The 14,583-nt window shown below is 49.1% G+C and overlaps 1 protein-coding gene across 4 annotated transcripts in view; it reads left to right on the top strand.

The window, feature by feature from the left end:
- TCF20 (transcription factor 20 (AR1)) overlaps window positions 1-14,583 on the top strand; it is a 129,407-nt gene extending 114,824 nt beyond the window's left edge. The window contains exons 4-6 of one of the 4 annotated variants that reach the window (XM_011945117.1): window positions 4,753-4,802; window positions 5,906-6,033; window positions 13,251-14,583. In XM_011945117.1, coding sequence (XP_011800507.1) covers window positions 4,753-4,802; window positions 5,906-5,989 — 134 coding nt within the window. In that variant the 3' untranslated portion in view covers window positions 5,990-6,033; window positions 13,251-14,583. Of the gene's footprint in view, window positions 1-4,752; window positions 4,803-4,846; window positions 4,848-5,905; window positions 6,034-13,250 lie in introns of all 4 variants that reach the window. The other 3 variants (XM_011945118.1, XM_011945116.1, XM_011945119.1) reach the window with 3 other exon arrangements.

Raw genomic sequence — 14,583 nt, 5'->3', positions numbered from 1 at the left:
TGGGACTACAGGCGCCCGCCACCTTGCCCGGCTAGTTTTTTGTATTTTTTAGTAGAGACAGGGTTTCACTATGTTAGCCAGGATGGTCTCGATCTCCTGACCTCGTGATCCGCCCGTGTCGGTCTCCCAAAGTGCTGGGATTACAGGCTTGAGCCACCACGCCCGGCCAAAGAAAGTTTTTAAAAGAGCCAACCAGTTGCCTTTTCTCATTTTCATGACCCCTAGTTACATCAGAAAATTGTGTTTCATTCCCTGTAGACTAGTGGCTAGGAAAGGGAGACCAGTAATACAAAGTTTTCTGTTTCTAGTTGAAGAAAATGGCTTTTTTTTTTTTTTTTCCTTGATTAGCTGAGGGCTTGTGAGTAAATGGTATCTGCCAATTTCTGTTTTGGGGCCCATCTTAGTAACCTGCCTAGTTAAGCTGGTAGCATCTCTATTTAACAGAAGTTGGTGGCCAAGTGTCCAGCGAGACAGAGGGTTCTGGGTTGGGAGGAGTGAGGCTGAGGTTGTCGGCCTCTGGCTTTGCTGCCTTTGCTGCTGTGCACTTTGCTCCTTCATGTGGAGAGCTGGGACCAGAGGCAGTTTCACGAGATGACCATGTCTTGGTCATTGTGGTCTTTTTGATGACCCAAGTCACAGTGACCCAGAATTCTGCACTGCTCTGTGGGGATGGATGCTTGTATTATTCCACACAGTCTTCTTTTAAATTGGCTCTCTGTATATGATGTAACTTTGTATCCAGGAAACAAGTTTATTGATTGACTTTTCTTTCTAATCATAACAAAAATAAGTCCTTGGTTTGAGAATCCCTAACCTCCCTATGGAGTAAGAAGCAGTTTAACATTTTCATCTCTGCCTTGCTGTCAGCCACCCAGATCTTTAAAGAGCTGTTGATGTCTCAGGGAAAACTTTTATTACTGGGATGTCTCCATAGAAACAGAATCTCTGTTTCATGATCTGTGACTCCTGCCACCTTCCCCCCAACCTGATGTTGACCCTGCATTCCTGACATCATGGTCAGCTGTTTCGTGTTGCTTGTTATGTCATAGGCACAGGATTTGGCTCCAGGTGGGGGTTACAGTAATAAGAGCATGAGCTCTGTTTTTTGTTTTGTCTTGTTTTTTAATTAATGTATTTAATGCAGTGAACCACAACAATTAGAAAAAAAGGCTGTGGTAGCTCATTAATAATTCCACTGTGCGTAAAGAACCTTGTGTGGAGGGTTTTTTTCTTCTACTCATGAAAAAACACAGCTGGGAATTCTACTTTCTGTAGCACTCCTTGCAGTAGCATTTTAAAGCTGCTATCTCTGCTGCAGGCTTTGATCTTGCTAGTGTGGTCAGAGCCCTGGATGGGTCGTTAAAAAATGCTGGTAGTCTGACTCCTCCCCAAGGGATAGCTGTCTGCATCACAGAAGCCAGTCCCAGTGCCAGAAGCCCCATATTTCCCTCCTTATGGCCCAGGAGCCTGAGCCTACCCTTCAGCAAGGCAGGATATAGAGCTGGCAGGCCCCTGTGTCTCAAGCCCTGCAATGTGCCAACATAAGGAATAACAGTAACACTGGGGTAGAGTGTAGGTGAATTGGAGTCTGTGTCTGGTACCCAACGGATCCAAAGGGCATTAGACCCTTCTTGTTTTTCCCACTTCCCTCCTTGAGCCCACCATCCTCAGCCTGGAAGCATGTGGATGCATGTGGGTATCTGAAGCTTCACAGAGCTTATAATGAGGAGATCAGTAAATCCACCCTGCCTTTGAGCTTAAAGAGAGAAATGAAAGTGGTCTTCTCTTCTAGGGGGTTGATGTTTGTGTCTGCAAGCCATCTTGTTGACTAGGCCACCTTGTGGGTCTTTTTGAGCTTGGATGTTAATCTCACAAGCTGTTTACTTTGACTTCACTATGCAGAAGTGCTGCCTGGGCCCTCTGGACAGTGTAGGATGGTGCCTGGGCCTTGAAGAACACAGATTGAGAGACCTTGACTGGCTGGCCATCTAGGTGCAGTTGCCTGTTCAGAATCCTCAGAAGAGGTTTTACTACACTGTTGCTCTTCACTCATCCCTCCCAGCAGGGACTGGTCAGAGGAGAAGCTCCCCTGTGCCCTCCCAAGTTTCTGAGCTCTCTAGCTGTGGTTCTGGCCCCTGCCAGGAACAGGAATTGCACTTCCTGACGGCTTGTGGACATGTATGAGAACAGAGTAGGGCATTGTCTGCACAGTGTTCCTGCATGGGAGGCCTTGTCAGAGATGGACACTGCCTCAGGCAGATTGCTGTAGGAGACTTCGTTTCCAGATGTATCTGGCATTAGTTTCAAGTTGTCTTTAGTGTGCACTCATAGTATCTTACTCTTGTCTGCTTCTAACTCAGAGGGAACACATTTCCTAACATGAGGCGTGTTTTATTGATGGTCCATCACAGCTGGTCACTGTTCCGTGGCCATGAGGGAACTGAGCCACCTGTGCCTTTCTGATGGCACCGTTTGCTGCTTGTGTGGTCCCCATCCTCATTTGTATAAACCCCTGTGGCATAAGCATGGCCAAGCCCCACGTGTGCTGTACTGTTTCTGTTTGGCCCAAACTAGAGACTGAGCCAGCATAGTGCTTGCTGCCAGAGCCCAGGTAAGAAGAGAACATGTCCCCTGAGCTCCAGTTGTCTGGCTCCTGCTGTTTATAAACTCTCAGGCAGATTGGAGCAGCAGGAGTCTTGGTCACACTATGTACTTGTGGGTTTTAAATTAACACATTTCATTTATTGCCTTGCTAGTTGCTTGCTGCGGGAGGGGCTTTGGGGTTAGTGGTAAGTTGCTGAGTTCTTGGGCCCACAGAGCCAAGAAGGCTGCCGCCAGTCTCTTAGATATTCACGGGCTCCAACAAAAGACAGGCTGTGATGTTCCAGGTCTGGCCAAATAGAAAAGGGTCTTTTTGATTTGTTTTAGGATACTGGGACCTGAAAAGTTTTCATGTGTATGTTTGTTGCTTATTACTATTGCACTTAATCTGTGGGCACACAGACTGCTAGTCTGGATCTCAGTTTAAATTTAACAAGGTTAAGTACCATGGCTGTCTCCTGCCATGGTGCCTGGGAGCTCTCAGAGAATGTGTTATCAATATTTATTAACATTCTGCCACCACGTTTTGCACCAGTGACCTGGCTGTTGGTCCTCCAGGAGCTGTGGTGTGCAGAGTGAACTCATTAATTAGATTTCCTTGCACTACCCTTGTGCAAGAGCTCAACTCACCTGGAGGCAGATGTGTCCTTGCTGCCATCCAGGATGCTGTCATCATGTTACAAGTTGGAATGAATCATTTTTCCTCCAAGGATTAAAAGCATCCTCATGGGATTTTACCTTCCTCTGAAGCATTTAGTGTGGATTATGTGATTTGTATTGGAGGCTTCTGTGTCTCCGTGGGTCATAGGGCAAAGGTGACAGTGGGGCTCTTGGGCCTGGCCACCTTTCTGTCACAGACACCTGGGCTTTCTCTGTACAGAGAAGAAAAGGCGCTTCCAGATTTTAAAGTGTTTTTACAAGGAAGCTTTGGCTTGAGCCTGGGAAATGGGGTTAGCCTAGAATCAGGGATTTTTAAAATAGCATTTATTGGTAATATCATGGGAATATAGAAAAGATAAAATTTAAATCAGCTGTATCTTATTACCCAAAGAGAATTATTGTTACATATTCGTAGATTTCCTTTCGGTCTTTTTTTTTTTTTTTTGAGATGGGAGTCTCGCTCTGTCACCAGGCTAGAGTGCAGTAGTGTGATCTCGGCTCACTGCAACCTCTGACTCCCTGGTTCAAGTGATTCTCCTGCCTCAGCCTCCCAAGTAGCTGGCATTACAGGCACGTGCCACCACACCCAGCTAATTTTTGGTATTTTTAATAGAGACAGGGTTTCACCATGTTGGCCAGGCTGATCTTGATTTCCTGACCTTGTGATCCGCCCGCCTCGGCCTCCCAAAGTGCTGGGATTACAGGTATGAGCCACCGCGCCAGCCTTTGTTTTTGTTTTTGTTTTTTGTTTTTTTTGAGACAGTCTCACTCTGGCACCCAGGCTGGAGTGCAGTGGTGCGATCTCGGCTCACTGCAAGCTCCACCTCCCGGGTTCACGCCATTCTCCTGCCTCAGCCTCCCAAGTAGCTGGCATTACAGGCACGTGCCACCACACCCAGCTAATTTTTGGTATTTTTAATAGAGACAGGGTTTCACCATGTTGGCCAGGCTGATCTTGATTTCCTGACCTTGTGATCCGCCCGCCTCGGCCTCCCAAAGTGCTGGGATTACAGGCGTGAGCCACTGCGCCTGGCCTTTTTTTTTTTTTTTTTAATAGTAACAGGATCTCACTGTGTTGCCCAAGCTAGTCTTGACTCTTGGACTCAAGTGATCTTTCTGCCTTGGCCTCCCAAAGTGCTGGGATTATAGGTGTGAGCCACCATGCCCAGCCTCAAGCCTTTTTTTAATGCATAGAAACATTTTAATAAAATTAGCACATTTATACATTTGTATATCCTGGTTTTTTCAAGCAGTTTTGTTTCATGAGTGTTTTCCATACCATTAACTCTTTTAAAATGTTAATTTTTAAGTGACCAATATCCATCATGTTAAGGTATTACAGCTTACTTGGGGTGTCTCTAATGTTTTCCTATTAGAAGTAAGTGTAGGGACCTCCTAGTTTTATGTCTGACCTTGTCAATCCCAGCCAGTGTGACCACACATATGTCCAGCTGTGAAGTCTCTACCTGACTGTCCCCTTCTGTCTTCCAGATTGTTTGCTACATGAGGAGAACTTCTCGGTGAGGTGCCCTAAGCACAAGGTGAGTCAGAGGCCCCAAGAGCTACTAGCAGGGATGGGATCAAGGGTGGCTCCTCCTGAAAGATCTGAAGACCAGATGGTGGGCCTCACCCACGTCTGTCCTCACCTGTGCCTCTGACTGCCAGTCCACTCCTGGCCCTGAGAGGGTGGAGGGGCATGATGCTGAAGGGAGACCCGTGGCATGGGGACCAGCACTCGGAGTAGTATGAGATCCCAGGAGAAATGTGTTTTGGGGGAGTTGGTGTTTGTCTATTCATTAAGAGAGGCGAGAATATCTAACTTGACCAAGCCACTGATTTTCACTTGAGGTGAATAGAACCCCAGTTCACAGGTTGGAGTTTGGTAAGTCTGGTTCTAGACCTTGAGGCCTGTGCAAAGGCATCTTCCCAGACTAGAAGTCAAGCTCACCCCAAGGCTCTGGGGAAGCTCACAGTCTCTTCCAGGTTGTGCTTCTGTAGAAGCAGCCTGATGCTCAGTGGAATGGGCTGCCTCGGCTCCACTTCCTAGTTTATTTAGGAGGTGGTCTCGTGGTCGCTTCCTTTAGGAAAGGGTGAGAGGTGAGGGCTGAATGGCCTGTTTGTGGATACCACATATGTGTATGGGGAGGGTGTATTTACAGAGAAGGAGCCCCAAGAAAGGATCAGAACGGAGACCACTGCCACCTGATGTTTCCTGCAGGGGCTGCACCGTGTCTCTGGCTGAGGTCACACTGACACCTGGTGGTCACTGGTCACTCACAGTCTTAAATCTAGTAGGGCCGAAAGAACTAGGAGGAGGTTGTCCAGAGAGGTCTGCCCTCAAAATGCTCCTGAAAGATGCTTGCTTATGCTTTTCTTTAAAAATTATTTCCAGGGAGGGGTGGTCATAGGATCTTATATTCTCTTTATTTTTACTTAATTTGCATGTTATTTTTAGAACTCCCCTTTTTAAGGGTTACATTTTGCCTCAGAAAACCCTGTCTGAATGTTTCCTGTTTGTCGGTCAGGACTGACTCTGCCTTTTCTTTCCTTTTCCGTGTGCCACTCCTGTCCTCCCTCTGCCCTCCCTGATTTCCGCACTGTCCTCTCCCACCTGTCTGTCTCCTCTTGGTTTTGCCTGTGTCAGCCTCCCCTTCCGTGCCCTCTCCCCCCCTTGCAGAACAAGACCGCGAAAGGCAGCCTCAGCACAGAGCAGTCGGAGCGGGGGTGAGGGGGGCAGTGTGCTCGTGGGAATGGAAAGGACAGCAAGCACAGGTGAGTCGGGGCCACTGGGCTCCCTGCACCCTGCCCAGCTCCCAGCAGGCCTTGTTGCCTCTGCCCTGCTGCTCGCTCCATGCTCTGCCACCAGCATTTCATCCTATGGATGACACCACCAGGTGGATGCAGTGTTCTTCCATTGGTTACTTAGCTCCCCAGAGTATCTGTGGAAAGGAGTAGGGCCTTCTAAACTGTCCACTGCTGATGGGGTGCAGGGTGACTGTTCCTGAAGGCAGCCCTTCAGGGCACAGCTAGCCAGGGGTGGCCTTGTGAGTAGACACAACAGGCTTTTAGGTCTCTTCCTCTGGCAGGGCACCTCTTGCCAGTAGCCCCTGCTCTTTCTCCCATCTCAGAAAGGGTTCCACTCGAAGGTCTCCTCTTTTAAATTTGCTCCATTACTGTAAAGCTTATGGTGTGTTTTCCTTTGAAAACAACAGAACTCTTGGGTTTTGTTATTCGAAATCTTTTTTTTCTAGTACTTTGAAGGATTCCTTTTTGCAGAAGTACAAAGGAAAGAAAAATCCTCGAAGATTTAGTAGACTCTAGCATCTGATTTAATTTTACTCTTAAAAATCTTGAGGCTGGGTGTGGAGCTTCTACCTATAATGCCAACACTTTGGGAGGCTGAGGCAGGAGGATCGCCTAAGCTCAGGAGTTCAAGACCAGCCTGGGCAACAGTGAGACCCTGTCTGTACATTTTAAAAAATATTAACCATGCATGGTGGTGCATGCCTTTAGTCCCATCTACTCAGGAGGCTGAGCTGGGAGGATTGCTTGATCAAACCTGGAGGTTGAGGCTGCAGTGAGCCATGATCGTGCCGCTGCATTCCAGCTGGGCCACAGTGAGACCCTGTCTCAAAAAAAAAAAAAATTATTGTGATTGAGTTGTGCTTGTTGTGAGTTTGTGTGGGATTGTGGTCATGGCCCTCAGCAGGCATCTGTGAAAACAGGATGATAGGACTTGGGTCTCTAGAAGCTGCAGGCCTCTGAGCTCCATGTTGCTCCTTCACCCTGCCTTCCTCACTGAGGCATGAGGGGAAATAGGTTGTAAAGAAAAGAAAAACAAAAATGTACCTTGTGGCACTTACTGCTACAGGATGGGGCAGGAGGACTAGTTGTCTCAGAAATATTCATTGAGGGGTCAGTTCTCTCAAATGGGAGGACTTCTGTGTCAGCCTCAGGAGTTTGACCCACACAGCTATGCTAGACCTGTCCCTTCCGGCACCACCATGTACCTGACCACCTTCTGGAACATGCGCTCCCCCTTGTTACCACTACTAATTTCCGGAGAAGGCCCCTGGGCTGCCGCACCATTTGAGAAGTCAGGTGCTAAGTGCCTTCTTGATAGAACATTGAGTGTAGTGCCTTTCCTCTTTACTCTTCCAGGGAGTAGAGCTGTCAGTGGAGGGATCAGAGCAAAGTTGGGGGAGGTGGGTGGAAGCCATTCCATGTGTTCCTGGGTCAGAGGAATCAGATGAGCAAATGAAGCCTCTTGGCCTTGGAGTACATTGCCACCATCAGCGAGTGACTGCTGGTTTTCCAGAACCTGCTGGGCAGCACTGCCTGCCTGCCCTTGCTTGTTTCCCTGGGATTAGCCCTCAGGGAAAGGCAGCCATTGCATTGGGTGGTTTTGAAAGGACTGTTTTGTGTTGGCCCTCCTGCATGTCCCTATACTCCTGAGGGTGCCACTGTGCCTTCCCATTGTCGCCCCTCTGCCAGCACAGGCCCAGATGGTTAGAGTCAAGTTCTGTAGGGGGCCATGATGGTTGTATTCCTGGAATGTGTCCTAGAAGACCTGGTTAAGGAAAGAGCTTAAGTGTTTTTTGTTTTTATCCTGGAATTGCATCTGTGTTAGAAAAAGAAGGTTTGGGCCCTGGGTCTGGGAGACAAATATCTTGGGGATTTTGTTCATCATCTGTTCCTCTCTAGTAATTCTTGGGCCTTCCTTCCTAGCTGAGAGGGCCCTTGACTCTTTTTTTTTTTTTTTTTTTTTTGAGATGGATTTTCGCTATGTCGCCTAGGCTGAATTGCATTGACACAATCTCAGCTCGCTGCAGTCTCCATCTCTGGGGTTCAGGCAGTTCTCCCGCCTCAGCCTCCCGAGTAGCTGGGACTACAGGCGTGCACCACCCCGCCCAGCTAATTTTTATATTTTTTGTAGAGACGGGGTTTCACCCAGACTGGCCTTGAACTCCTCACATCAAGTGATCTGTCCGCCTTGGCCTCCCAAAGTGCTGGGATTACAGGTGTGAGCCACCGTGCCCGGCCAACTCTTCAACAGAACAATGAGCTTCATCCTTCTGGGTTGAAGCACAGTGATGAAGTGGCCTCACCCATTGTAGAGAGTCGTCTCAGGTCCATTGAAGTTGAACCATTCAGCTCTTGGAGGGAGAGGATGGACGTACTGCATCCAGTCCTGTCCATCTGAAATGTTTTTTATGTGCTGTTCCCACAAGGCAGATACCTTTTCCTGGTTTCCCAGTTCAGCAGAGTGACATTGAGGGTGGTCACCATCCTTCATTTGTGGTAGAAGCCCTGGTGACTGGGGATGGAATCACACCTCTTACTAAAGGAGGGCTCATCTTGGGCCCCATGCTGGGGACAGAGAGCTGCCATTATTGGGTGCCCTGACAAGGCAGGGAACCGACAGTGGATGTGCATGTGTGTCTGCCTCCTGGTGTGCCATGTTCTGAGAAAGTGGTTTGATAGGTACTGTGTGACTAAAGTCAGACCACTCCATGTCTCTGTGCTTCAGTTTCTTCTGTAAAAATAGGAATAGCAGTGCCAACCTTGTGAGATTCCCTTGGGAAATGTCTTTAAGTGCCAGCACAGCACCCTGGCTCTCAGCCTGTTGGTCTGCCATGCCTAGCTGTGGGTTTCTCATGGGAGTTGGAGAGGTCAAGGCAGCAGATTGAACCCTGTAGCTGTCTCTTATAGCAAATATACCCAAGACTTGGGGTTAAAAGATGCTGCCCCTGCCTCCCAGCATGTGACGTACCTTGTACCTGACCCTCGCCAGGAGTGCAGAGGGGAAAAGTCCTTCCACAGGCCTGTGGTTGCCCACTGTCTCCTTGTGCCAAGGTGGACTGTCTTGCTGGCTTGTGTCATTGGTTGACAGAGCTTTTGACATTGGAAGGCCCAGCTCTTCCTCCTGTCGTGAATTAAACAAGGAGGCCCCAGCTTCCCCTAACAGGCCGTGTGGTCCAGCACATGGGAACCTATAACCTTGATCAGGGCTAATGCTGCATCCTGGGTGCTACGTACCCTGCAAAGAACAGCCATGGATGGAAGCTGAGCAAGGCGGGGCATGGGGAGTGGCGCCCCTGCCCCTGGAACTGGGTGTCACACAGCCCATTTGTGTATGAATGAATGTCACATTGTAGATTCCGTTTTTCCCAGACTGGTCCAGAGATGGTCCGGGATTACACCTCCAGAGGAGAGCCCGAGTCTGTCCACTTTCTTTCCCCACCAGCACCAGCCCAGGCATTGCGGCTCCTATAGTGCCCGCCTCCCTGCCACTGCTCAGTAGCCAAGTGCAGTCTTCATTAGGCCTCCCTCCAGTCCTGTCTCTTCTCTACGTCAGAGATTCTTGTTGTCTTCCAAATAAAGTCCAAACGTCTCACCTTGCCTCCAGAGCCCTGTGGAAGTCTCAGGTGACTCTCCAGGCCCCTGGCCTCCTCTACCTCTTCAAGGGGCAGGCTGCCTCCCTCTGGGCTTCTGCACACACAGTTCCTTGTGCTGGAAACACTTTAGCTCCCCTTCTTCATGTTGAAAACAGGCTCCATCTCCTGAGTCCCAGCTTAAATGCCGCTTCCTCAGAGAAGCCTTTCCCTTTCTAAATCCTTGTCTCCATTGCCCCTCTCCTCACTTTCAGCTGTTCTAGCATCACCACAATTTCAGATCGTTTTCTTGTTTACTACCTGTCTCTCCACTAGAATGTAAGCTCCACGTGGGCAGGGACCACATCTGTCAAAGCCTAGCCCAGAGCGGGGCATGTAACTATGCTAGTGCCAGATGAGTCTGTGTTAAAGAAATGAGTGCATCCCAGGCTGGGCGCGGTGGCTCACGCCTGTAATCCCAGCACTTTGGGAGGCCGAGGCGGGCAGATCACGAGGTCAGGGGACGGAGACCATCCTGGCTAACAATACAAAAACACAAAAAATTAAAATACAAAAATACTAAAAATACTAAAAGCCGGTCGTGGTAGCAGGCACCTGTAGTCCCAGCTACTCGGGAGGCTGAGGCAGGAGAATGGCATGAACCTGGGAGGTGGAGCTTGCAGTGAGCCTAGATCGCACCACTGCACTCCAGCCTGTGTGGCAGAGCAAGACTCCATCTCAAAAAAAGAAAAAAATAAAAAAGAAATTAGTGCCATCCTAGAGAAGAAAGGGCTCTTGGACCCTGACCATCAGTGCCCTAAATCAGTATAGATGCAGAATTAGGTTTCTCTTCACATCCTTCCTCTCTAGTCAGAATTAATGTCTATTTTAGAAATGAGGAAATGGGCTCTGGGTGAATCCTGGCCAGAGTGAGTGGTGTTGAGATGATGAGTTTTTGCTGCAATTGGGAAAGGCAGGCTTGGAGTCTGATATGGAAGGACATGAGGACGGCGGCCCAGGTTCAGGCCACAGATGAGGCCAAAGGGGAGCAGAAAGGACAGTGTGAGCGAGAAGAGAATGAGGGAGAGAACAAGTGAGAGAGCCTGGGAAGGTGTTGGTCCAAGACGAAATCCTGGATGCTGGCAGCTGAGCAGCAAGATGACGTTCTTTAAAAGAGAATTGACAGTCTTCAGCATAGGGGCGGCAGGTCACTCCTGCTGCTCAGGCCAGCTGGCACCACGGCTGCTCCCAGGCTCACTGTCTGGGCTCCAGCCATCTCTCAGCCATACCCCATGCCCTAGGACATCCAGCTTCTAGGACCCAGTCAGAAAAGCCCCAGTCCCACCTCTGGCCATGTCGCTTTGGGCTACACCTGTCGCCTTACTGAGCTTCAGCTCTCTTGAAGATGGGGGTCAGGCAGGTCCACGTCACTGTGAACTAATATCTGTAAAGCTTCTAGCCCAGGGCCTTTCTAGAATTTTCTAGAAAATTCTCTAGTGCTTAGAGAATTTTCCTTCCTAATTTCCCTACTGAAGGAACAATTTTTTTTGAAGTAGCTCTTGAAAAGTTAGGGTCCCATTACATTCAGGATATCATGTGTTTGGGCTGGTCTAGTTGTCAGACCTAGGGAACACTCCCTGTTGGGAAGGCTGTGAAGGGCAGAGCCCCAGGCTGCAGGTGCTGAAAAACTGCTGCTGCCTGGGCCACCATGCACCCCTGGGAGGGGCCCACAGGTAGCAGCTCACAGAGTCGACTGGCCAGGCAGACCCTGGCTGCTGACGTGCGCTTCATTCTTCAGTGGGGAGCTGGTGTGGGGTCCTGTTCTTCTGAGTAATGAGCAAGATTGGGGTGCAGGCCCAAGACTGCTGTGTACTCGTAAAGAGGGCAAACCCTGCCCTGTCCCCTCCATGAGCAGAGCCTGACAGGGTACGTGTGGGCATTGAACTTGATTCCCACGGGCATCCCGCAACCCCAACAAGATGACACCCTTCTGTGTTCCTGGAGGTAGGTGCCCATTAGCTCAGCTGCTGGCCTGCATTCCCAAGGCTTGCCTTTACTTGTGTGTGGTGATGTTGTGCCGTGGCCTCTGTGGAGTGTGTTCCTCCTCATTGTTGTTACCTGCCAAGTGGTCAGGAACTTCCTTGGGCAAGAGCATGTGCATGTACGTGCTTGGGAACAGCTCAATCTTAGCTCCTGCAGGCCCCAGCCTTCTTAGCAGTTCTGTGTGTGTAAACTTTATGGAAGCAGAAAGGGCTGGTGACACCTGGGTTCCTGGGGTTTATTTGTAAGGGGAGGGCACCAAATTGGGCTTGAGGAAGCAGTTAGTTGAGCCCCAGTGACAGTCTAAAGCACAGTGATCGGCAGATAGCAAGTGAAGGAGGGGCGAGGCTGCCATCACTTCTGGCTTCTGGTGAAATTTTACTGGACTGATTTCCTTGGAAACTGCTGTTTCTCTTTGAGACTTTTCCATATAGGATGGCCCATGAAGCATTCCACAGGGACCTTTGGTATAATCCATCTGTCCTATGTAGGCCATCAGAATCCCCTTCTGCACCTGGGCTGGAAGAGGAGAGAAGCCCCCTAGCCTGGGGATGGGAGACCTAGGGTTCTCAGGCTCCTGAGAGGTCGAGAGAATTAACATAGTCCAGCTCTGTCTGAGCCTCAGAAATTCTGCCCTCCCTGTTAGAGGCCATGGGAAGAGCATTCTTTTTAAGCATGAAGAACTGACTGTGGGCCAGGCCTAGTGGCTCACGCCTGTAATCCCAGCACTTTAGGAGGCCGAGGTGGGCAGATCACCACCCTGAACAACATGGTGAAACCACATCTCTCCTAAAAATACAAAAATTAGCCAGGTGTGGTGGCGTGCACCTGTGATCCCAGCTATTCGGGAGACTGAGGCACAAGAATCACTTGAACCCAGGAGGCGGAGGCTGCAGTGAGCCAAGATTGTACCACTGCACTCCAGTCTGGGCAACAGAGCAAGATTCTGTCTCAAAAAACAAAAAACTTTGTCATTAGCTGAGGACGGTGGCGTGTACCTGGTAGTACCAGCTACTTGGAAGGCTGAGGTGGGAGGATTGCTTGAGCCCAGGTCAAGGCTGCAGGGAGCCGGGGCAACAGAGTGAGATTTTGTCTCAAAAACAACTAGCTGTATCGACTAGAGGCAACTGTGCAACTCTCCTAAGAGGCTGGACTTCGAGAAGGTTCTTCCACAGATTGACCAGGTACTGTAGGTTTCAGTCACAGCTGGGGTCCGACACTGGCAAAACCCCACCAGCTGCCCCACAATTCGGGGCTTGCCCTGAGGTCAGGGAGTTCTCTGCTGTCCTGGTTCCTTTATGCACTAGGAAGGCAGACATACCCTGAGGAGCCCTCAAAGTCCGGCCCCAGCACCCCCACTAGGTCATTGCTGCCTTTAATCACATTCCAGATCCAAAGCCACACAGTGGCCCCGGCATTGGGTCTCGGGTGTGTCCCACACCAGCAGCACATCTACAGAGGGGTCTGAGTGTAGGCTCCCTACTGAAAGCTCCCAGGGGTACCATGGAACAGCGGCTGTTGGTGGTGGACCCTGTGGAGGTTCCTGGCCTTCAGTGTCTGTCCCTTGTCTTCCAGGTGAGACTGTGGAGATGAGAAGGTGGTGGACACTCGTGATGGAATGGAAATCGTCCTACCGTGCAGCCACACCCTGCCCCGCCCCGCCCCGCGTGCCTGCCCATGCCAGCACTTCCTTCCTAAGTTCTCACATCACACTCAAACCGGTGACACCACAGGAAAGAAAGACCCAAGACGTTGGAATGGCTGTTTCCATGGACACAATCTCCATAGTGACAATGTGGGGGGAGGGGGGAGGGGTGGGATGATGGGGAAAGGGTGGGGGGAATTAAAAGGGAGGGATAAAAAATATATATATATAAATCTATTTTTAGTCTGGAAAGACTTTGTTTAAATGAAAGGTGCGCTATCCCTTTTGATTCTATTTTAAAATTATCTAGTTAAAGATCTCCAAATTTGTTCTGATGACAAGTGAAATTTAAATGTGAAATTGAACTGAACAAACCCTCATCTCATAAAGAACGGGGTGTGTGTGGCTTTGATCTTGAGCCTGTCTCACACCAGTTCAGAAAACACTAGACCCAGGATTGAAAAAGCAGACAAACCACACCAGAACCATCCTTTTGTCATTAATTTGTCTCCAAGTGGGAAGGTTTTAGAGGGAGGGGGAAATATAGGGACGGTCCATGTTTTCAAGAGCAGGGGAATGATGTTTAAACACAAAAATAATTTGTTTTCATTTCCAGAAACACTATTTATTTATTTTTTTTTTAACTTTTTCTTTTTGGGGGTGAAATTGGCAGATGTCTGAGGTCATTGCTGTGTCCTGGGTCACTGTGGCTGGTGAGGACCCTAAGTGTACACAGCAGCAGCAAAATCGAGGGATGACCCTCCTCTGGGGCTCCCTGTCCTCAGCACATTCCAGGCAGCTGTGCCCTGACCCACAGGTACCCGTGGGGATGAGAGGAGGCCCAGGCCTGTGCTGCCAGAGCCGGCAGTGTGAGCTGTAGGCAGGGACGGGGAGGGACTGTCGCTGTGATCAGAGTGGGTTAAGCTGACCAGGAACACCCATTCAGCCCCTTTTTCTTTTTGCTTTCATTTTTATAAAGGAAAAGAGGACCTGTCAGATAGGCAGCCCCATGCTACGTGATTCTTTATGTTGTGTTGTTTTGTTTTGTTTTGTAAATTGTATAATTTTTAAATATCTGAGTTTTAAAAAAAGAAAAAAGTACAAAAAAATCTTGTTATGGCCTTAAGAAGGGGTTAGTGCATCTTTCAGGGGTCACTCTGCCATGGGGATAAAATAGCTGTTTCACAAACAGTTTTATTTAAAAAAACAAAAAACAAAAAAAATCAAAAAATCAAAAAAATAATAAACTTCATTTTAACCTTG

The sequence above is a fragment of the Colobus angolensis genome, unplaced genomic scaffold (genome assembly GCF_000951035.1).
Source record: "Colobus angolensis palliatus isolate OR3802 unplaced genomic scaffold, Cang.pa_1.0 Scaffold239, whole genome shotgun sequence".
Lineage (NCBI taxonomy): Eukaryota > Metazoa > Chordata > Mammalia > Primates > Cercopithecidae > Colobus > Colobus angolensis.
This window is presented reverse-complemented; position numbering and strand designations above follow the sequence as displayed.